The 24,585-nt window shown below is 39.0% G+C and overlaps 1 protein-coding gene across 1 annotated transcript; it reads right to left on the bottom strand.

The window, feature by feature from the left end:
• On the bottom strand, positions 1-24,583 carry Erlec1 (endoplasmic reticulum lectin 1). Its single transcript, XM_090336934.1, has 14 exons — positions 24,289-24,583; positions 20,219-20,323; positions 17,954-18,034; positions 16,154-16,231; positions 15,948-16,011; positions 14,936-14,970; positions 12,982-13,205; positions 12,760-12,889; positions 10,110-10,271; positions 9,331-9,390; positions 4,296-4,420; positions 2,924-3,001; positions 2,282-2,357; positions 1-1,204 (listed from the first exon to the last, which is right to left on the bottom strand). The coding sequence occupies exons 1-14, from the start codon at positions 24,454-24,456 to the stop codon at positions 1,133-1,135; spliced, it is 1,458 nt and encodes a 485-aa protein (XP_090193060.1). The 5' UTR covers positions 24,457-24,583; the 3' UTR covers positions 1-1,132.
• Positions 24,584-24,585: the final 2 nt, after the last annotated feature.

The raw sequence follows: 24,585 nt of genomic DNA on the forward strand, positions 1-24,585 counted from the left end.
TCTACTTGTGAACACTTTATTCTCTTTAAAATAAATAATTGTGCTGTAAAACCTTTCAGACCCCAGATTTGTAATACACAGTAGACAGGTATAATAAGATACTCATCACTGTGTGTTCTGTTAGAGCAAATTATTCTAACTCTGAGAAGAATCACCAACTGTTTATACATGGTATATACTCTGGGAGTACACACGTTTATATGAAGAAAAAAACCCATAAAAGTCTGGAGAGAGAAGCACTCTTTCACAAATAAAACTTTCTTTAGATCAATACTGGGGAAGAAAACTCAGGGGTGGCTCTACCACGTGACCACTTTTAGTCTAATGTCTGTCAGAGCAGCTGCTACATAAAAAGTTATTGAAAAGATTTCAGGCTGGAATTTACATATTTTACATGGTCTCTCATTTGAACAGCATCCTATTAATTTCTTTTTTTTTTTTTTTTTTTTTTTGCCAGTCCTGGGCTTGAGCTCAGGGCCTGAGCACTGTCCTTGGACTTTCTCAAGGCTAGAGCTCTACCACTTGAGCCTCAGCACCACTTCTGGCTTTTTTCTATATATGTGGTACCGAGGAATCGAACCCGGGTCTTCATGCATGCTAGGCAAGCACTTTAACCACTAGGCCAAACTCCCGGCCCTAATTTATTTTCTTTACTTCATTAGTTACCTATATATACTATGATTTTAATGAACCTATTATTTAAAGTATTTCAGTAAGTACAATTATGACATCTGTTTAAGTAATTTGCATCTTCTTGGTTCCATGTAGGCAGCTCATCTGTCTCTGGGAATTCATCCATTCCTGCTAGATTTCCATCTTTGAGCAGTTATGACTGCCATAGGCTAGGTTCCATGTTGCTTGGAGGAGATTTATTTTCAAATCACACTATCCAAGCGGACAGTTTCTAACATACATAAAAATTAAAAAAAAAAAAAGACACAAATGTCTGCCTTAGAAGTTTATCAATAACCTCTTAAATATACATATATAATATAATGACAGAGTGGTTGAGTCCTTTTATACCATCCATTAGATGAGGTCCCATGTCTGAGAACACTATACTGAGATGCATGGTCAGACAGAAATTATGACTTTCAATGATGGTTTTTTGTCCCTTCAATTTTAATATCCTTTAGTTGGGGAGAGAAAGTAACCCATTTTCATCTGCAGTGTCTAAGATTTTACAAATCACTGGAGATTCAACCTATGAAACAAGAACAATAAAGCCATTAAAAAGCTGATAAGGTAAATACTTATTCACTGCTATTTTGCTGAATACATACATTTTCTAAATGCATGAGTCATTGTTTAGGCTAAACCATCTGACACTATTTGTACAAGGTAAGTTTTTTGAAAAGCATTTTAGACTTCTGTATATAATGAGGATGATGGTGAAAAAGCTTTTTTTTTCAGTCATGGGCTTAAAGTCTGGGCCTGGGAGCGGTCCATAAGCTCTTCAGTTCAAGGTCAGCACTCTTCTACTTGAGCCACAGTGCCACTTCCGGTTTTTCTGGTGGTTAGTTGGAGATAAGAGTCCCAATGGACTTTTGTGCCCAGGCTGGCTTTGAATCTTAATCCTCAGATCTCAGCTTCCTCAGCAGCTAGGATTATAGTTGTGAGCCATTGGTGCCCAGCTGAAACTATTTTTTATCTCTCTGTAAATATGGCAAGGGAAAAGGAATGAGAAAAACAGGAATCTGAGAGATATTCAGCTAGATTTTATAAAACAAAAATATCAGACATCATAGAAAAATAATCAGCTTTTTTTAAAAGACAAAGAAAAAAATGTAACTTTTATTTTGAAAGAGATCAGATTTAGAAAAAATGTATCTTAATGATAGATCAGATGTTGAAATTATGAGATGTTATGATAATTATGATACATTAAAAACCGTGGGAAAAAAATAGACAATGTGTGTAACCAGAAGGAACTTCATAAAGGAAATCATAAAACAGAAACCAGAATAGCCTGGCACCGGTGGCTCACACCTATAATACTAGTTACTCCAGAAGCTGGTCATGATTTGAAGATAGTCTTGGCAGGAAACACCCTGAGACTACCTATAACTACCCACCAAAAAGCCAAAAGTGAAGCTGTGACTCAAATGGTAGGGCCCTAGCCTTGACTAACAAAGCTCAGAGACAGTGCCCATGACTGAGATCAACGCACACATACAGCTTGAAACTGTGTGAACACAGGGCCTCATGAATGGTAGGCAAGTATCTACTGAAGTACACACCAAACCCCAAACTGAACTTTTGATATGTTCATTTTACTTACCCCAAGAATATACTGACAGGAGTGAGGCTCTAGCATATATACAGTAACAGCATGCGGAGAATCTGATTCTTTACATCTAAAACAAAAAGTACTTTAAGGTACTCCCAAATCATACAAAATAAGATTCTTTTTTTTTTTTTTGTCAGTTGAGAGGCTTGAACTTTGGGTCTGGGTGCTGTCCCTGAGCTCTTCAGCTCAAGGCTAGCGTTCTACCACTTGAGCCACAGTACAGTTCCCAAAATAAGATTTTTTTTTTTTTTTTTTTTTTTGCCAGTCCTGGGCTTGAGCTCAGGGCCTGAGTCCTGTCCTTGGATTTTCTCAAGGCTAGAGCTCTACCACTTGAGCCTCAGCACCACTTCCGGCTTTTTGCTATGTATGTGGTACCGAGGAATCGAACCCGGGTCTTCGTGCATGCCAGGCAAGCACTTTAACCACTAGGCCAAACTCCCGGCCATAAGATTTTTTTAAACTGTTATTCTCTTAAACTACAAAAATCCCGTTTAAGTAGACCCCTGTATAATTTAGTATGATTTACACAACAATTTAGTAGTCATTCATAATTATATTATTTATATAAAACTTTCATCTATAGGAAACAGTGAAAGACAAAGGCATAAAGCATGATCTGATCGTTCAACTTACTTTAGTTTTACAGTCACCTGTCGTGGTTTATCAGTTATATCACAAACATCTCCATTCCCATAAAAATGCGACACCATCCTGAATCAGAATACAAATTTTATTAAAGTATCATTAGTTCACAACAATTGGAATGGATAGTGCTGTTTACGGTATTTTTGGTTATTTCAGTCTTTCACACTCTAATTACTTTAATAATGTCCTTAATTTGCCTAATATTTGAGTATAAATAGCTTAGATTCTAGGAAAAGTCATGTGTTAAAAGTTATATACCTTCATCAAAAGGCTGAAAATAGCTTTATTTTACATAAATGAACTAAGCACGTTATGTATAATTATGCTTTTGGCTTATTATTGTTGAGATTAGATCTTAGTTTTATACATGAGACATCTTATCAGGGTAAGCATTCTGCTAATACATAAACAAATGAGTGTAAATTCCAATAAAGCTTCATTTTTCAACACCCCACCCCCAAAAAGGAAGAAAAAAACCCCCCAAACTCAGGCCTCATGATCTTGCTGGTTAATTGCAGATAAGAGGCTGGCTTTGGGGCCGGGAGTTTGGCCTAGGGGTTTAGAGTGCTTGTCTAGCATGCACAAAGACCCAGGTTTGATTCCACATATATATAAAAAAAGCCAGAAGTGGTGCTGTGGCTCAGGTGATAAGAGTTCTAGCCCTGAGAAAGTCCAAGGACAGTGCTCAGGCCCTGAGCTCAAGGCCCAGCACTGGAAAAAAAAAAAAAAAAAAAAAGAGGCTGGCTTCAAATGGTGCTCCTCAGATCTTAGCCTCCTGAGCTGCTAGGATTACATGGTACTGGCGTAGGCTGGGTTTTCATTTGTTTTAGAGTTATTCATTTGTCCAGATCAGTATATTGTTTATTTTGTTGAATAACTCTTTTTGTTCTCTATCAAGCTAATCCTAGTAAAATATTATACTGTAGGCAGTACAAAAGCAAGCTGAAAGACTTAAATAAGGGGCTGGGAATGTGGCACAAGTGGTAGAGTGCCTGCCTAGCAAGTAAAGTTGCTGATGAGGCAGCCAACAACAGAATACAGGCAGCTGACTCTACAAACCAGTGCTCTTTAATGTTACACTGTGCTGCTTTCCTTGGAGAAAACCAATCTAAAAGTCTCCTGAAACTACACTTATCTAGGATTGTATTTATGTGTGTAAATTCTCATATGTGTAAACAGTCTAAGTCTTTTTTTGAAAATTTTTTTTATTGTAATTAGTAAAAGGGTTACATGATATTTGCCAGATAGAAGGTGCATTAATTCACATACATTGATACCCTTTCACATGTCTTGGTACTCATTTCCCTCCCTCCCCCACACTCCCCAACAGTCTAAGTCTTAAAAGATGAATAGTCTTTACCTGACTGTCTGGGTACCATCGTCCTGGAGATGATAAGCTCTAGCAGTGTTCTTCTTAGCCCATTCAATATGCTCTTCCTGGTTCCATGTTCCTACAACCACAGAAGTTTTCCCAGTGTCTTTGTCCTATCAGATGAAAAATATCTGTGATAGTGCATGCTTGATATCATAGACATTTATGCAGTAACTTGACTCTCTAGAGTAAGCCACATCCTTCTTTTTTTTTGCCAGTCCTGGGCTTGAGCTCAGGGCCTGAGCACTGTCCTTGGACTTTCTCAAGGATAAAGCTCTACGACTTGAGCCACAGAGCACCGCTTCCGGCTTTTTTCTATGCATGAGGTACCGAGGAATCAAACCTGGGTCTTTGTGCATTCTAGGCAAGCACTCTACTACTAGGCCAAACACCCGGCCCATTTTTTTTTTTGGGCGGGGGGGGGATGGGGGGGGGAGGATAGGTCATGGGGCTTGAACTCGGCACTGTCCCTGAGCTCTTAAGCTCAAGGCTACCACCCTTCCCCTTGAGCCAAGCCCCACTTCACGTTTTATAACTGACAATAAGGGTCTCAGGACCTTTTGTGCCCAGGCTGGTTTTGAACCTTGATCCTCAGATCTCAGCCTCCTGAGTAGCTAGGATTACAGGTATGAGCCACTGTGCCCTTATTTTCATTTGCACATATGATTACTATTTTAGATGTAGAAATTTATCTTCCTAGCTGGAAACTGGTAATTCATGCCCATAATTCTAGCTACTCCAAAGGTTCAGATCTGAGGGTGGGCAAAAAAGTCTGTGAGACTCTTATCTCCAATTAACCATTAAAAAAAAAAAAATAGCCAGAAGTAGAGCTGTAGCTCAAGTGGTAGAGTGCTATGCTTCTATGTCTGCTATAGGTTGACTGCATTTTTCCAAAAAGCAAGTACTTGAAATGAATCTCCAATATAACATTACTGGGAGATGGAAACTAATGAGTAGTTAAATCCTAAAGGATACAATATTATGAGGAGATTAATGCCCTTTATCGAGGTTGGACTGAGACTTTAAGTTCAGTTCCTTACCCTCTCTCATTCTCTTGCTCTCTGGGACAATGCAGCAAAAAGACCCTTATTGGGTTTTCTAGCTTCTTGGAAATATGAGAAACAAAGCTTCCTTTTGTATTAACAACCCAAGTCTATGGTATTCTGTTTTAGCAACTTTAATATACGAAGCCAATGTCTTATATCTGCAGCCCAATTTCTTACTAGTTTTAGTCTTTAAAATGTGAATCTTTAAGTTATACTGGTCTTTACATTAATATTTGATTGCATACTATTTCTGTATCAAGACTGTCTGTCTAGGCTGCGGCAGTGGTGCATGACTATAATCCCTGAGTTTCAGGCTGAGGCAGGAGGAATACAAATTTGAGGCCACTTCAGGTTACGTTTATTTTACTACACAAACACACACATAGTCTTAAAAAAAAACAAAACTTTGAATATACCGGCTACATTTGTTCTTTCTGTCCCCCTCCATTCCTGTTACCTTCTCCTATGCCCACCACCCAAAACGTTTCCAATTCTTGGTATTCGTTTTGTTAAAAAACAACAACAAAAACATGTTAGTTGTTCAGAAAAGTAATGCCTTTGGATTCTTCCCCTAAGTATACCCTCCTTTAGTCAGTTTATGTATAAATGCATTGAGCGCCATATATGTTATCGTGCACAGTTGTGTTTTAGACCTAGCTTTCATGTGAGAGAAAACAAGTGCAGTTTGTCTCTCTGAGCCTAGCTTACTTAAAACAGGACAAGTGTACTTCTCTTTTCTCCTTCTACTTCCTTGATACACGTGATAACTGTGTGCAGACAGTAGGACATTTCTGACGGAGGAACTGAAATCCCGAGAGTGTTAACTGAATCAGGAAAGACCACTCTCTTCCTCCTCCTTCTTGCCTATGGAAGACATGTTTTTCAGCAACTAGCTGAAACTTCCAGGCAGGGATAGACAACAAAGTAAAGTTTTTAAGAGACTGGATAGGGAGCAGACTGCCTGTGACGTCTAGTCGGACCATTTATTATCTATGTGGTTTTAGGCTGTAAGTTTTGCTCCTCTTGGAGTAACAATACCCTCCTTCTAAAGGTATAACCAGGACTATGAGAGTGCTAAGCACTTTTAGTGTTGGGTACACAGTGAACAATTATATTTGTTGCTCACTTTGAATTTTTAAATATCACAAAGCACCTAGAAGAGTCCTTCAGAAAGTTCTAGGTTAGATGGCCTTGAAAGAATTAAGCTTAGTAAAACCTAGTGTTAACTATCGAAAAGCAGATAGAAAAGCAGCCATCTTAATGGGTATATTAACTACACTGTCTGCAAGGCAACTTTCCATAATGTACTTACTTCAACCTATTGAGTACATCACTAGTAGTATGTACTAGCAATATACTGACAAAAGGGCATTGTGCCAGGCATGGTAGAACTTGCTAGTAATTCCAGTACTTAGGAGGCAGAGGCAGGAAAAACAAATTTGAGGCCACTTTAGGCTATGTGGTGGAATTGCATATTGGCAGGGGGAGGGGCGGGAGGGTGGAAGTATAACTAATTAGTGCTTCCTAAAACACATAAAACGTCTGATTAAACATAAGGTTGGTACAGTCATGATCCTCTGTACCTGATGAAAAGAACTCAGTGCCTGGGTGCTGTCCCTGAGCTTTTGCGAGCAAGACGAGTGCTCTACCAATTTGAGCCACAGCACCACTTCACGTTTTCTGGTAGTTAATTGGAGATGATTCTCAGGAACTTTCCTGCCCAGGCTGGCTTTGAACCACAATCCTCAGATCTTAGTTTCCTGAGTAGCTAGGATTAGAAGCAGTGTGAGCCACCAGTGCAAGGCTTTTGAATCAGCAACAAAAGATATTAACCAGTTATTTTGGGGAATGATGATAAAAGGTGAAATTAATCTTTCATTAAATATTTTTGGCATGCATTTCAATTAAAGAGGTTATTGGGTATTACCTGGGTTACAGTTACATGGTAATTTCTTTGCTCTTTACCTGTATTGGTAAGGTCCATTAAAAAAAAGTGTAGGCAAGGAGTTTGGCCTAGTGGTAGAGTGCTTGCCTAGCATGCATGAAGACCCAGGTTCGACTCCTCGGTACCACATACATAGAAAAAAAGCCAGTAGTGGTGCTGTGGCTCAAGTGGTAGAACACTAGCTTTGAGGAAAGCCCAAGGACAGTGCTCAGGCCCTGAGTTCAAGGCCCAGGACTGGCAAAAAAAAAAAAATGATTATAATTATCTCAGTGCTTAGGCAGGCAGGATCAGGAGGTCAGGCCAGCCTGGGCTACACAGTGATAATGTCTCTCAAAACAAAACAAAACAAAATGGCAGAACATTACTCCAAAATTGAAAAGCAAAGGGAGTGATTATTTAATAGGATCCAATTTTAAATTAAGATTGGCTTATACTATTTTATGGGCTGTGAGTATGGCTCAAGTGGTAAAGCAGTTACCTAGCAAGGATGAGATCCTGCGTTCAAATCTCTTTATCAAACACCAAAAAGTGTAGGCATATAGTATTTCCTAGTTATTATTTATTACTTGTATTGGGAATGAAAGAGCCATTTACAGTAGTCAAGTCAATCTTTATCCGTTTGTCTTCAATCTTTAGAAGTTTATCTTACCAAGCAAGTACAACTATGACAAACATAGATAGTAAACAAGTTGGACCAATATAGGGAAACGTGTTAACTGATTTAAAAAGTTATAAATGAGGCCGGGAGTTTGGCCTAGTGGTTAAAGTGCTTGGCTAGCATGCATGAAGACCCAGGTTCGATTCCTCAGTACCACATACATAGAAAAAAGCCGGAAGTGGTGCTAAGGCTCAAGTGGTAGAGCTCTAGCCTTGAGAAAGTCCAAGGACAGTGCCCAGGCCCTGAGCTCAAGCCCAGGACTGGCAAAAAAAAAAAAAAAAAAAGAAAAAGAAAAAGTTATAAATGAGGGCTGGAAGCATACCCTAGTGGTAGAGTGCTCACCTAGCATGCATGAAGCCCTGGGTTCGATTTTTCAGTACCACATATATAGAAAAAGCTGGAAGTGGAGCTGTGGCAGAGTTCGAGCTTTGAGAAAGCCCATGGACAGTGCCCAGGCCCTGAGTTCAAGTCCCAGGACTGGGAGTGAGAGGGTAGAATATGAATATATATATACATACACACATATATATCAAAAGCCTGTGTGTGCAATCTTAAACATTATTTTGCTACATTCAACTCACTTTTTCTAATAATGTTAATGTATTATCTTAATTTAAAGTAAGTTTTAAGAATAACTTCTTGATTAATGCTAGAGGGGGAACAGACACAACAGCCTACCTGAAATAATATCACTTCAAGATGGTTGACTTGGTTAGTACTAGGGTTTCTAATTTCCAAAGTTTGGAGATTATTTAATGTATTTAAACCATCTCATAATTAAAGGTAGCATCAACTGCCTTCCTTTATTTCATAAACTATTTTTTTTTTTTGAGCACTATCCTTGGACTCTCTCAAGGTTAGAGCTCTACCACTTGAGCCTCAGCACCACTTCTGGCTTTTTTCTATATCGAGGAATCGAACCTGGGTCTTCGTGCATGCTAGGCAGGCACTCTACCACTAGGCCAAACTCCTGGCCCTTTTTTTTCTTTTTTGTGGGTCATGGGACTTGAACTGTCCCTTGAACTCTTCAGCTCAAAGCTACCGCTCTACCTTTGAGGCAAGCCCCACTTCTAGTTTTTCTTGAGGTTAATTAAAGAGTCTCAGGTCCTTTTGTGCCCAGGCTGGCTTTGAACCTTGATCCTAAGATCTCAGCCTCCTGAGTAGTTAGGATTACAGGCGTGAGCCACCGCACCTGAACTACTTTTAAACTTTTACCACAGAGCTGAGCTTGTATCAAAGCACTGGCCTAGTAATGCATGAGTCTCTGGGCTGGAGGTCAGTATAACAGACAAAAAGAGACCAAAAAATAGACCAGTAAATAAATATACTTTACCACACTGAATAGTAAAGGAATATAGAAATGCTACTCTATACCTCATGGTACTGATGTACATGTTTGCCATAGCAGAATTCATATTTCCACCAGCCAACACCCTAAAGGAAAGAAAATATATTAAAAGCTATGCACAGAGAAAGGGAACTGAGGACTAATTCAACATTGTGAAATGATAATGATGAAAATATAAACATAATAGCAATGATATAGTTGGAAATTAAACTTCACTGAAATGTTTAATTAAAAAAAGAATAACTGCAGTTTTGGCAAAATAAAATAAGAGCTGGGCACCAATGGATCACACTGGTAATAGCAGCTGCTCAGGAGGTTGAGTTCTGAGGACTGCAGTTCAAAGCCAGCCTGGCAGAAAAGTCTGTGATTCTTATCTCCAGTAACCATAAAAAAGCTGGAAGTGGTAGAGCCTCGAATAAAAATCTCAAGGAAGTGGCCATGCTCTTAGGGCAGGCCATAGGATTGGTACACATAAATCCCACTTTTACTTTGTAGATGTTAAACCTAGTTTCAACAGTGATTACTATCTAAACAGAATGTGGGAAATACAATCAGATGCCAATTCTATTGATCAACCAGACTTATACATGACAGCTATATGAAAGGCCAAGTTTTCCCTTGGGAGTAAGAAGACTATAAGAGCTCTGGATTAGGTTATGGAGATGTGGAGATATTTGATTGTGCAGAGAAATGACTACTGTTATGGCAAGATCTTGTCACTTCACTATAGATATAAGCCTTTTTATAGTACTAATAACTACAAAGTAAAAATTGAAGACAAATGAAGTGAAGGTTCACTTCTTACCCCATGAAAGCAGTAAGAACCACTAAGGAACTCTTTTATAAGTTGGTCATCTGTTAGCTTGGATATGTGGGTTGTTCCAACAGTGAACATTGGCTGAGAGCCAATAGTAATAGTTTTGTGGATTGCTGGAAATCTTTCTTCTTTACTTGACTGCAAATCTTCCTGAAAATAAGCAAACACCTTCATAAGTTATTTTATTTTTTTTTTGGGGGGGGGGGTTGGTTGTGAGGCTTGAGCTCTGGGCCTGAGCGCTGAACCTAAGCTCTTCAGCTCAAGGCTACCACCCTATCCCTTGAGCCTCAGTGGCACTTCCAGTTTTCTAGGAGTTAAACTGGAAATAAGAGTCTCATGGTCTTTGGTGCCTAGGCTAGCTTTGAATTGTGATCCTCAAGATCTCAGCCTCCCAAGTAGCTAGGATTACAGGTGTGAGCCACCATGCCTGGCCTGTAAGTTTTTATGTCTGAAGTTTTTTCAATTATGGCATCAGTTGTTATAATTATGTTCTGGTGTTTGAACTTAGGGAGGTGCACTTGCCAGGCAGGTGGCTCTACCACTTGAGCAATTTGCCCAGCACCTTTTCGCTTTTAGGTATGTTTTGACCTAGACCACAGACCTCCTAGCTAGATTTCTTTTGTAGCTAATATGACAGGGACAAACCACCATGCCTAGCTTTTACTGATTAAAGTTCAGTCTTATTAATTTGCCAGGAATGTCTCTGAACCATGATCCTTCTAATCTTTGCCTCCTAAGAAACTAGGATTAGAGGTATGAGATATGGTGCTTATCTTACTCTATTTTTTTTGGGGGGGGGGGTCATGAGGGAACTTGGCCTGGGCACTGTCCTTGAGGTCTTCAGCTCAAGGTTACTGCCCTACCCCTGGGCCTGGGCATTGTTCCCTAAGCTCTTCGGCTCAAGGCTACCACCCTACTCTCCAGCCAAGCCCTACTTCCCATTTTTTCTAGAGGTTAATTGGAGACAAAAGTCTCAGGTCCTTTTGTTGTGCCCAGGCTGGCTTTGAACATTGATCTTCAGATCTCAGCCTCCTGAGTAGCTATGATTACAGGCAAGAGCCACAGCACCTGATTTTTACTCTATTATTTTTAAATTATCGAAAATCTGGAAAATCAGTTTTTCACTTAATGTGTTTTAAGGAAATAGAATTTGTGACATTTAACGGTATATAAAATGCTCTAAACAAATGCTCGTTTCATCTACCAGTTAGGAGTCTGATAACTATTTTGGACACATAGACAAGTTCAGTCCATATTTTCTCTTTGGCCCTTTGATACTTGTTTCCATTTACACTCACAAAAGATAAAAGATAAGTGGAGTGAAGAAGAGTGGGTTGGGGAATGAATATGAATTATAATTATTCAAATGGAACAGAACTTGGTTGTTTCCTAGGGGAAACATTTAGTAGGGAAACAATTAGTAGGGAAGACCCAAGTAAGAGTGAAAGCACAGAAGACTCACAGAGGGAGGGCTTTTAATTTTTTAAATTGTTATAAAGGTGATATACAGAGGAATGGAAGAGATGGTTTAAAATAAACAATAAATAACTAATAAAATACATTAAAATATGACTATCAAAGGATTCTAAAACAGCCTTTGAAAAGTATAAAGGGGGCTGGGAATTTGGCCTAGTGGTTGAGTGCTTGCCTAGCATGCACAACGGCCAGGATTTGATTCTTCAGTACCATATACACAGAAAAAAAAGCTGGAAGTGATGCTGTGGCTCAAGTGGTAGAGTTCTAGCATTCAGAAAAGTCCAAGGACAGTGCTTAGGCCCCGAGTTCAAGACCCACGACTGGCAAAAAAAAAAAAAAAAAAAAAAAAAAAAGAAAAAAAGAGAAGTATAAGAAGACCTGGCTCGGCACTGGTGGCTCACACCTGTAATCTTAGCTACTCATTGTTCAAAGCCAGCCTGGGTATTAAAGACCATGGGACTTGTACTAAACACCATGAGACTCTTATCTCCAATTAATCACTAGAAAAGGGGAAGTGGGGCTGAGGCTCAAGGGGCGGGGCGATAGCCTTGAGTTGAAGAGCTCAAGGACAGCACCTAGGCTTAAGACTTCAAGCCCCATGACCCACCCCCCCCCCAAAAAAAAAAGAAAAAAGAAAAAAGAAAAAAAGGTGTTGGGATATGGAAACAAGAGTTATATAATGTGTGATTTTTGTTCTTAATATACTGTTATTTCTCATCTCTTTTGTTGTCCCTTGGTTATCCTCATATTATTACAGTTATCTGCTATACTGTACATATGTTTATTTGTTTATTTGAAATAGGAAAGGGAGGGGGGAAAACAAGTTGAGGGGAGAGGGTGGGGGAGGGAAATGGGGACAAAAACATGAGAAGGGGTATCAACGTGTGTGAAGTATGCACTTTCTACCTGGCGAATATAATTGTAACCCCTCTATTAATTACAATAAAACTATATGAAAAAATTAAAAAAAAAAAAAGAAAAAAAGACTGGATTTGTGGCCCAGCAGTGAAGTACTACCTAGCAAGTGTGAAATCTTGAGTTCAAGCTCTAGTAATGACAAAAAAAAAAAAAGGAAAAACTACTGCAAACATCAAAATGTTGATATATGTTCTAAAAACTAGAGAATGTCCACTAAGAAATTGTCACTAGAAAATCTTCTTACCTCTTTACTTCTCCTAAAAGGAACCCTTAGTATTTCTTCCTGTTGCTCCAACTGTCTCAGTGTGAGAGGTTTAAATGGAGATCCTGGCAATGATTGGCAAAATATGTCATTCACAGGAGATGCTCTGAACCTATTTATTAAGAAAAGAGCACTAAAGTAAGTATCAGAACACTATAAGGCATGTGTGCATTGCAGGTTTAAAATAGTAAATGCACATCCTACCTATATTTAGGATGATTGCACAAGAGTGGTGTCAAAATGACAACTTCATATTCACAAGTTGTAACTTCAGCTACTGAAAGAATTTCATGCTTAGATTCAGGATGACATATGTACATCACAGTACTTGATCTGGGCCGGTTCTGTTTCAAACTACAAGGTGTACCATTTCCCATGCCCACAGGATAGTAGGGTGTCATCTGACCTTCGATATTTTTAGTGGGAATCTTTAAAAAAAGTATAAGACAGACTTTTCATTAGAAATCGAGGTGGGTTGGAGATGGGAAGCACTTCTGGAAAGAAGCTACATTTACAAACAGTCCACTCTAATGATTTCAGTAATTTGTATTTGCTAGTTTAACAAAGTAAAAAAAGAATATTATTAAAGATCAGAATTAACATTATTGTCAGCATACGCTAGATATAAGAACTTAGTATATTAGCTGCTTTGAATTGTCTTCACTAACTTCTCAATTGGCTGCTTAAAAGAATTTAGATACTAGGAGTTCATAGGTTAATTTCTCAAAAAGTAGGGCTGTATAGTAAAACTTAATACTCTAAACAGAAATCGAAAATAGTACTGGCAGATATAAATATCTTCTTAACATTAACAATATACACTTTTCAGCAAGAAACTTCTACATAAATCTATTTAAGTGTAATAAAAGGCAAATCAAGAAATTTTTATGGAATGGGAGACTGAAGGACATGTCTGAAGAGACAAGGATTCATTAAGGAGTTACAAGTAGCTCAATGCTGGCTATCTGAAAGCAGGGATCTCAACCTTTATGTGCCTGTTAGTGCCATATCCAAAACCAAGCAATAAATGAGTATTCTTGGAAAAAATATTTTGTGTTTTCCTTACATGTTATCTAATACTACTGAAAATTAGAAAAACCTTGGGTTCCAAATTTTGAATTTATTACTTTCATGACTTTGATTAAATTTCAACATTGGTTATTTATTTTTATTTTTATTTTTCAGTTGTGGGGCTTGGACTCTGGACCTGGGTGCTGTCCCTGAGCTCTTCAGCTCAAGGCTATAACCCTACCCCTAGAGCCATAGCACCACTTCTCATTTTTCTAGTGGTTAACTGGAGATAAAGAGTCTCATGGACTTTAGTGCCCCTGCTGGCTTTGAACTGTGATCCTCAGATCTTAGCCTCCTGAGTAGCTAGGATTACAGGCGTGAACCACCACGACTGGCTAACGTTGGTCATTTATAACATTAGCTTTTGTTATGTGCCTGGCTTATAAAATAGGTCTCAGTATTAGTTTACTTCTCTTATCCTTTTCTTCCCCTTCCTTTATCTTTTACAGTTAAAAATCTTAGAGGATATCAATGATGTGTGCCTATATTTAATTAATTGCTCCCCAAATTACAAAAACTATCTTAATTAGGTATCAGTCCTAATTTTCAAGGCCTTTGCCATTTTATTGTTATTTCTACTAAAAGCATCATCCGAAATACTCTCCATCTAAAGTTATGTAAATTTGGAAATTCTGAGGATGCAAAAAGCATGTTGAGTTATGTAGCTATCTCCAAATTGTGATTACCTATCTCGAGGAACCATTGTTTGCAAACACTTATTACTTACCCAATATTTAGGAAGTGTCTACAGTAGGTATGGTACTCTTTGCACCATGGGGTGGGGAAATAAAAGACAGTAGTCTTTACTTCTAAGTCTGGAAGCTTATTTACAGTTATTTTGTCTTATTCATAGGAGATAGGAACAAATGAAAAAAAAAGCTCTTACTATAATTGTTTCTACTGCTAAGTACTAACATCATATAATTAGAGAATCAATACAAAATTGACATTTGTTTATTTAGATGTGATTGTAAATGCAAAAATCCAATTAAGGTGCAAATTTGTAAATCTTTGACCAAGTCCTATAAATTCACAGATCACTAAAAACAAAGGTTAAGAATGAAAAAAATTAACACCCGTCACTTGCCTCATTTGATTTCTCCTTTGCTTCTGCTTCCTGTTCTGTGGAATATGAGAAAAAAGTACATGTAAAGAATGAGTAGTAACATATATTAAATAAAAACAATTAAGTTTTCAACCAACCCTTGTTACCTTAAACTTCTAATATCCCAAACACACATATGCTTTTTGTCTTAGTACTTTCTTTGTGAGGGACTGCAGTGCTGTTGATTGAATCTAGGGCCCCACATATGCTAGGTAAGCACTCTTCCTACATCCCAGCTCTGCTTTCTAATTTTAGTTTTCTTGACATGATTTCATAGGAAAGAGCAGCCACAATAATCTTTACATCATGCACTCGCACATGTGTGTATATACGCTGACACTAGGGCTAGAACTCAGGGCCTCCTGCTTTCTCTTAGCTTTTTCACTCATGGCTGGCTCTTTACTACTTGGAACACAATTCCACTTGTGGCTTTTTGCTGTTAACTGGAGATAAGGATCTCCTAGACTTTCTTCCCTCAGTTGGCTCTGAGCTGACATCCTTAGATGTCAGCCTCCTGAGTAGCTGGGATTATGGGAGTGAGCCACCAATGACAAGATTAATCCTTACATCTTTATGTAGAAATGAGTCTACTTCAGTAAGAAAAAACTGTCCACAAGAATTTTCTTGTGAAATAATTAAATCTTAAATAATTGGCCAATTTGGGTAATTTAGGTCAACAAAAACTTACTCATTTCAGTTGTACATCTATTTCCATATATAAAAATCTAAGCTTAAACTAGCATTGTATAAATAGAATATGAATATCCTAACAGATTTAGAAAACTTCACTACAAGTAGAAAAAAATCATGTTTGTCAAAGCAGGAAATAACGAAAACCAAGACTTCATTCAAAAATGTTTCCTAAGGAATAGCTAAGAAAATTATTTTAGTATTTTAAAATTCCATTGCCAAAAATATTTCTTAAATTTCAATTTGAATATAAAAGTGAAATTAAATTCCAGCATCATTATCAAATTACTGTGTAGAGACCAACCTTTTTCAGACAGAAGGTTCTTAGCCAACATATTCCCAAGGTAGTACTCATGAATATTTATTTTCTATATTAAAAAGAAATATGGTAAGTAATTTGCAAGTACACTGTAAGTCTATAACTTTAAATAAGCTTTAATACTATCAACTTTTATTATAAAACTTCTCCTTTTATAGTGTTCTGCATTATATATTCTCAAGAAAACATACCTGACCAGTTTCTTTCTCTTCATGGTATTGTCGAATATGTTTTCCATGACATACTTCATAAGTCCAGTAAGACTCAATCTAAGAAATATGAGCAAATTTAAATATATAAAAGCCACAAAATTCAGTTAAATTATGATTCTGAGAATATTAATGATTTTTATTATTGATCTTTTAGTAGATTTTCTCCAAAATTTAGAGTAAGCTTTCACTAAACAATATCTGTAATTATCTCAAAAGTTACTGCAACTTTTTGGAAGTGGCTCTGTGGCTCAAGGGGTAAGTAGCAAGAGCTCAGGGACAATACCCAGGCCCAGAGTTCAAATTCCGTGACCCAAAACCCCCCCAAAACAAAAAATTAATTAAAAAAGGGCGGGAGCATAGCCTAGTGGTAGAGTGCTTGCCTAGCATGCACGAAGCCCTGGGTTTGATTCCTCGGTACCACATACTCAGAAAAACTGGAAGTGGTGCTATGGCTCAAGTAGCAGAGAGCCAGCCTTGAGCAAAAAATGTCCAAGGACAGTGCCAAGGCCCTCAGTTCAAGCTCCAGGACTGTCAAAAAAAAAGTTACTGCAACTGGCCAGTCTTGGGGCTTGAACTCAGGGCCTGAGCACTGTCCTTGGTATTTCTCAAGACTAGAATCCTACCACTTGAGCCACAGCACCAATTCTGGATTTTTCTATGTATGCAGTACCAGGGAAGAGAGCCAGGGTCTCTGTGCATGCTAGGCAAGCACTCTATGACTAGGCCATACTCGCAGCCCTGTTACTACAACTTTTGAGGTCCATTGTTTTTATTAGTTAGCTAGCTCTCTGTGAGATAGCTATAGCTATCTGCTATAAATTTGGATGAAAACAGATCTAGAATATTCCAGGATCTATATTAACTGGTTTAATATGTAATAACTACATAGCTTAAAATAATAATAGGGTTTTAAATTACAATTCTAAAATGCAAGAACATTTCCTTTCAAACTGGAAAAAAAAAATCCAAGCTGGGTGCTGGTGTTTCATTCCTGTAATCCTATCTATTCAGGAGGCTGGGATCTGAGGATCTCAGTTCAAAGCTAGCCCAGGCAAGAAAATCATGAGACTCTGATCTTTAATTAAGCAGCAAAAAAGCTGAAGTGAAACTGTGGCTCAAGTAGTAGAGTGCTAGCCTTGAGCAAAAAAGCTCAGTGACAGCACCCAGGCCCTGAGTTTAAGCCCAGGACTGTCAGGTATGCATGTGTATGTGTGTGTGCACATTCAAGTGATCATCATTCAAATGATGATCTGGTACTGATATTACTGAGTGCTTTGTATACTAGAATTAAATGAACTATATAAATATATACATATATATATATATATACATCTTTTTTGATACAGTCACCATTATTGTACTTTATTTAATAAAGAAATAAATTTGCCCTAGCAAAAACAGTGATTGCAAATTTACAAATAAGACCACAGACCTTAGAGTCACAATGGTAAATCTTAAATTTACAACCAATAGTTGTTAATCCATTGGTTTACAAACAGTCCATGGCATACCAAAAGATCACAGGAGATTAATGAATAGGCTTACTGACAATTTCATAAGTACCCCAAAGAAAACCCCAAGATTTTTAGACTTGAAATGTTCAAATGTTTTTCTGGCAAAATCCTTAACAAATAAATGAACAAAATATTACCACGCAATGATTTAGATTTGCTCCTAACAATATTTGACATGACAAAGAAGAAATACATAAGTAATTTCAAGGTTTTACTGGCTGCTTGAAATTTATTTTCCATTTATCAAAATACCATAAATACATACCCTGTAGGAGCAACTGCTTTGTTTAAATAGTGGTTCCAAAAGCTCTCTTGGATTAGGGCCTTTGTAGTCTTTTTCTTCTTCCTAAGAAAGAGCTGGCATTTATTACAATTTTTCTGGAACTTCACTCAACTGTGCTGCTTGGGTATTAACTCACTGGTTAAATCACAAACACTTAGAAATAAATAAGAAAAAAAGTAAAAGCCTTAAACAAGATCCAATATTATGATACTTTTTAAAAATGAACTACAGCAGAAAAACTTGGAGCCATGGAATAATCTCTATCTCATTCATTCTTCTATTCTTTTTTTTTTTTTTAAACCCAAAAACCCTGGGATTGAGCATTATCCCTGAGCTCTTCAGCTCAAGGCTACCACTTTGAGCCACAGCACCACATTTGGTTTCCTGGTGGTTAATTGGAGGTAAGAGTCTCACAGGACTTACATGCCCGGGCTGGCTTTGAACCACAATCTTCAGAGCTCAGCTTCCTGAGTAGCTAGGATTACAGGTATGAGCTACCAGTGCCTGGCTACTCATTTCTTTTAAAAGAAGTTTTAAATATCACCTTTCTGAATAATTTTTTTCCTAAGCAAATTCTGACTACAAGTGTTAGAATGGTTGAATCTTGTAGAATACACTGGAAATGTAGTTTTAAGATACTTTTCAATTTCCTTCGTATTTCCACATTGCAGACTTGAATGCCACATGTGTGTGTGTTTATGTTGTTATGTGTATCTATTAGTGCCTTAAAGAAATTTTAAACAAAATTAAAGTGCTATCTTGTATGGATTTCAAATCTCAACAAGACTTAAGCAAGTACTTGAGTTTAAAAGTTGTATTTTGGGCAGAGAGGGAGGCTTAGTGGTAGAATGCTTACCTAGTATACACGAAGCCCTGGGTTTGATTCCTCAGTACCACCTACACAGAAAAAGCCAGAAGTGGTGCTATGGCTCAAGTGCCAAAAAAAAAAGCTCAAGGACAGTTCCCAGGCCCTGAGATCAAGCCCCAAGACTGGTAATATAAATTAAAATTTTAAGTTATATTTTATAAATCACAACAATAATTATCATAACCATGTCATATAGACACTTAAAAAGTCTCATTTTAAACCCTTATTATTATTAATTTTTGCCAGTCCTGGGCCTTAAACTCAGAGCCTGGACACTATCCCTGAGCTTCTTGAGCCACAATGCCATTTCTGGCTTTTTCTGTGTAGGTGATACTGAGGAATTGAACCTAGAGCTGGGAATATGGCTTAGTGGTAGAGTGCATTGCATTGAACACTGGGTTCAATTCCTTTTTTTTTTTACCATATATTTTTATTGTAATTAATAGAAGGGATACATTATATACACGAAATGGTAGGTACATTACTTCACAAACATTGATACTCTGTCTCACGTCTTGGTCCCCATTTCCCTCCCTCCACCCCTGCCCCTCATCTTGTTTACCCCCTTCCCTATCCTATTTCAAATAACCAAATAAGCGTATGGGCAGTATTTCAGATAACAAGCTAAAATACTGTAACAGTATGAGATATGGGTTCAATTCCTTAGTACAACACAAAACAGAAAAGGCTGGAAGTGGTGCTATAGCTCAAATGGTAGCCTTGAGCAAAAAATGCTCAAAGACAGTGCCCAGGCTCTGAGTTCAAGCTTGCAGGACTGGCAAAACAAAACAAAAAGGACCTAGGCAACATGAATGCTAGGAAAGCACTCTACCACCTACTAAGCCACATTCCCAGCCTTAAACCATTATTATTTTTGCCAGTCCTAGGGCCTGAACTCAGGGCTTGACCACTGTCCTTAGACACTTTTTGCTCAAAGCTGGTGCTCTGCCACTTAAGCTACAGCACTATTTCTGGCTTTTTTTTTTGTGTATGTGTCTCTGAGGAATCAAACCCATGGCTTTCTGCATGCTAATCAAGCACTCTACCACTAGGCCACATTTCTAGCCTCAAAGCCTTGTTTTTATAAAGGAAAATAATTGTAGAGTTAGATTTTCATTGTAACAATAACCGGTTCCTATTTTTTTCTAAAATGAACTGCAAATTCAAGAAATTAAGGAATAATAAAAGCATTTTTATTTTTTTTTTACTAAAAGTTGTTGGTAATCTTGTCACTCAGTTTTTTTTTTTTTTTTGGACGTTTGCTTTGAAGTCTTCAAACCACAGTCTTGTCACTGAGTTTTAAAGTATATATATGGTTATAATGGTTTGAAACATTATCTTTGATGACAACGTTTACCAAAATATTCTTGAGAACTTACCTCATCCCCACTTGTCACAAGGGGAAGTATGCACTTATATTTTTCTTTATGTGCAGTTGTCATGATGACATAATTATCTTCTTTATATAAAACTCCAGTTGTGGGCTAGAAATAGAACAAAAAACATACATTATATTCTTTTGCAGTTAAATAATTTACTTTTGTAACTTATTTACAAATTACTTTCTTTTTTTTTCAAATTACTTTCTTCAATGATATTCTATTATATTGGGTTAAGTTCAGATCTAGCTCAAACAAATTTTTAAAACAAATATTTCAATGGAATATTCTAAATATTTTTACTCTCTTTATTCTTCTGTCCTTATCTTTTCTGAGGGTCCTACTTCTGCATCCCCAGTGCTGACACTCTGTAAAAAAATAGGAGGTAAGCTAGCACAATAGCTGTGGCTGTAGTTTGTGTACTCCTGGCAAACCTATCCTTAGCCAGATGCTCGTGGCTCATGCCTGTAATACTATTTTACTTATGAGGCTGAGATCTGAGGACCTAAGTTCAAAGCCAGATCTGGCAGACAAATCTAAGACTCTATTTCCAACCAACCAGCAAAAAAAAAAAAAAAAAAGCCAGGACAGGGTGGTAACCTTGAGCAAAAAGGCTAAGTAAGAGTTTTAGGCCCTGAGTTGAAATATCAGTACTGTCACAAAAACAAAGCAACCAAAAATTATCCTTACAGTTTTCTACACCATAAAAGCAAACAAATTCACATTGACTTCTATAACCCAATGTTTCAAATGAATATATAATGTATATTTCAAATGAATATATATATATATATATATATATATATATATATATATATATATATATATTCTGGTTCTGGGATTTGAACTCAGGTCTTTACACTCTCAGTAAGCTCCCAGTTGGTGCTCACCATCTGAGCTACATCCCGATTTCCAGCTTTCTGTTATATATAAAAAAGGATCCTGTGTTGATTTGAAAGGGAAGGTAATTTAAATAGGAAAAACATTCAGATCTTCTAATCCATCTTCCAATTTAGAAAAAGGGCCTTACATTAGTTCATATAGCTCCTTTATTATATGCAACTGCCCAGCCAACTGGCCTATTAAAAAATGGCAGTGCCAGGGAAAGAGTGTTTTTTTTTTTTTTAAATTAAATAAAGCAGTAAAGAGAAGCCTAGAGAAGACTTTTTCAAAATACCAAATGTTGTTTCTTAGAACTTACTTAGAGCCAGGTGTGATGGCTTGTGCCTGTAATCCTAGCTAGTCAGAAGGCTGAGATTTGAGGATTAAGGTTTAAAGCCAGCCCAGGCACAAAAGGACCTCCAATTAACCTCTAGAAAATGGGAAGTGGGGCTTGGTTCAAGGGTAGGGTGGTAGCCTTGAGGTGAAGTGCTCAGGGACAGTGCCCAGGCCCAGAGTTCAAGCCTCAGGACCCACCAAAAAAAAAAAAAAAAAAAGCAGATCTTAGTCAGGGAGTTTGGCCTAGAGATGGAGTGCTTGCCTAGCATGCAGGAAGACCTATGTTCTATCCCCTCGGTACCACATACATAAGAAAAGCCAGAAGTGTTGCTGGAGCTTAAGTGGTAGCACACTAGCCTTCATGAAAGCCCAAGAACAGTGCTCAGGCCCTGAGTTCAGTCCCCAGTACTGGCAAAAAAAAAAAAAAAAAAAGAGTAAGCAGATCTCAGTGACCACATGCATTAAACATTTACCATGATCATTCTAAGTATGCTCTTTACAAGTGACAACCAAGCCTGACCTAAAATATCCTCACCTTAAGACTCCGAAAACTTCACTGGATCTGTAATAAAAACTTACATAGGTATTTTAATACAGAATGACTATATTTCATGGCATTAATACAGAGATAAGCCTCACTTTTCCAGAGAAATACCGAAGTATGAGAATTAGTGCATGACCAGAATGGAAACAGCAGTGGAGATATAAACCAACAATAAAATACGATACTAGTTAAAACTACTATTTGCAAACTACTATTTGCTACAGGGGTTTAAGTGGTCCAGATAGTATCAGTGCTGACCACAGAAGCCAAGAAACTATTTCTGTCAGTGGAAACTGTAAAAGGTGGTACTTCAGTAAACTTGTGTGAAATAGTTCCTATTTCAAACCTCCTCTTCGTGTCAGAGCTGATCTAACTTTTTACCCAAACTCTGAATGCCACAGCTATGGACAGATTCATATTAGGCCCTGCTAAAGAGAATCTAGAAAGAGTAAGGGTGGGCTGGGAGCGTGGCCTAGTGGTAGTGCTTGACTAGCATCCACGAAGCCCTATTGTGCTCTTAAGTTTAAATTGTAGTGATCTGAGGGTTTGATAAAAGAGAAAGATATGCTACAAATGTAACCCTGGGTTTGTATGTGTGTGCACATTGAACCCAGAACCTGGTATATGCTAGGTAGGCATTCTACCTCTGAGCTACATTCCTCATCCTCCAACTTGGTATTGTTGTCTTGCTGTCACAGTAACATCTATTACTATCCCAACGAAACAGTAATAGAGCAATTAATAAGTCTCCCAACTAGAATGATCACAGAATTAAGACTGAAAAAAACCCTTTTTGTTTTTCAAGAATTCAATTTGAAACAAATGAATTATCTACTATAGGGCATTTTTTTTTTTTTTTTTAGAGGGGCGTCTGTCCTGGAGCTTGAACTTTGGTCCTGGGAACTGTCCTTCTTCAGCTCAAGGATACTGTCCTACCCACCCCTTGAGGCACAGTGCTACTTCCAGTTTCCTGGTGGTTAACTGGAGATAAAGAGTTTCTGGGACTTTAGTGCTTTCGTCTTTCGTGCCCAGGCTGGCTTTGAATCTTTTTTTTTTTTTTGCCAGTCCTGGGCTTGAGCTCAGGGCCTGAGCACTGTCCTTGGACTTTCTCAAGGCTAGAGCTCTACCACTTGAGCCTCAGCACCACTTCCGGCTTTTTTTTTCTATGTATGTGGTACCGAGGAATCGAACCCGGGTCTTCATGCATGCTAGGCAAGCACTTTAACCACTAGGCCAAACTCCCGGCCCCTGGCTTTGAATCTTAATCTTAGATCTCAGCCTCCTGAGTAGCTACTAGGATGACAGGCGTGAGCCAACACGCCTGGCTCCATAGGGTATTTTAAGGGCACTTCTTTTTTTTTTTTTTTTTTTTTCCAGTCCTGGGCTTGAGCTCAGGCCCTGAGCACTGTCCTTGGACTTTCTCAAGGCTAGAGCTCTACCACTTGAGCCTCAGCGCTTTCCGGCTTTTTTCTATGTGTGTGGTACCAAGGAACCGAACCCGGGTCTTCATGCATGCTAGGCAAGCACTCTACCACTAGGCCAAACTCCTGGTCCTAAGGGCACAATTTTTATTGGCTTGCAACAACTACATGTAGCTAGGAAGACTTTGCGGCAGTCAACCCCCACCCAACAAAACTTTCATTTCCATGAGGTTATAAATACATTCGTCACTTAACAAACACTCCTGTTCTGGGATTATAAACAGATCTTGAGCCATCAAAACATAAAGACCTCTTCCCTCCACATCGAAAGTCGTTAACATCTCCCTGGCCAAATAATCCGGGGGACTGGGGGGGGGGGAGGAAGAGGAGGAAAAATTGGAAAGGAGGAGGTTTCCCAGGGTTGTAGCAAAAGTTTGTGACTTGTCGGAGGGTAGTATATTAAAGAGAGCAAAGAATGCAGAGCGGGGTGCAGGGGGGAAGTTGAGTCTTCAGGACGCTTGGGTGGCTAGGTGGGAGGACAGACAATGCAGAAGTGGGGTGCTGGGGGAAGAAAAGGACAGGCGGTGCTGCCAAGGTGAGCGGCGCCCAGGTGCTTCGGAAGCTTCCGGCAGCACAGGGTGGGAAAGGCAGGGCGAGGGATCGCGGGAGTCTCCAGCGCTTGGTACCGGTGTGTGTGTGTGTGGGGGGGCATCCACCTAATGGCTGAATGAATGAGAGAACGAACGCACGAACGCGGGGTCTGTGGAAGAGAAGGGCTGGGGCGCGGGGACCCAGGAGCGCGGGGGGACGGGGCCGAATCCCTGCGTTCTCCGGAGGGAAGGAGCGGGGGTGAGGGGTGGCGGCGGGGTTCGCGACGACACACTGACCAGAGAGAACTCGGTGCCGGGCCAGTTGACGCGGAAGGGGACGTCGTCGCTGAGCGGGGGCAGTGCCCGGCCGCCGCTGGCCGTTTCCAGGAGGCCGCAGAGCACCAGCACCAGCGGCCCGGCCACCAGGCTCCGCGCGCCGCCGCCGCCGCCGCCCCCTCCCTCCATCCTCCGCCGCCACTTTCTCCAGCCGCCGCCACAGCCGCCTCGGCTCACAGAGAACGGGAGGAGGAAGAGGAGGAGGAGGAGGAGGAGGCGGCGGCGGCCGGACTACAAAGCGTGCCGGGAGCGAGGGAC

The sequence above is a fragment of the Megascapheus bottae genome, chromosome 7 (assembly GCF_031878675.1).
Source record: "Megascapheus bottae isolate mThoBot1 chromosome 7, mThoBot2.hap1, whole genome shotgun sequence".
NCBI lineage: Eukaryota > Metazoa > Chordata > Mammalia > Rodentia > Geomyidae > Megascapheus > Megascapheus bottae.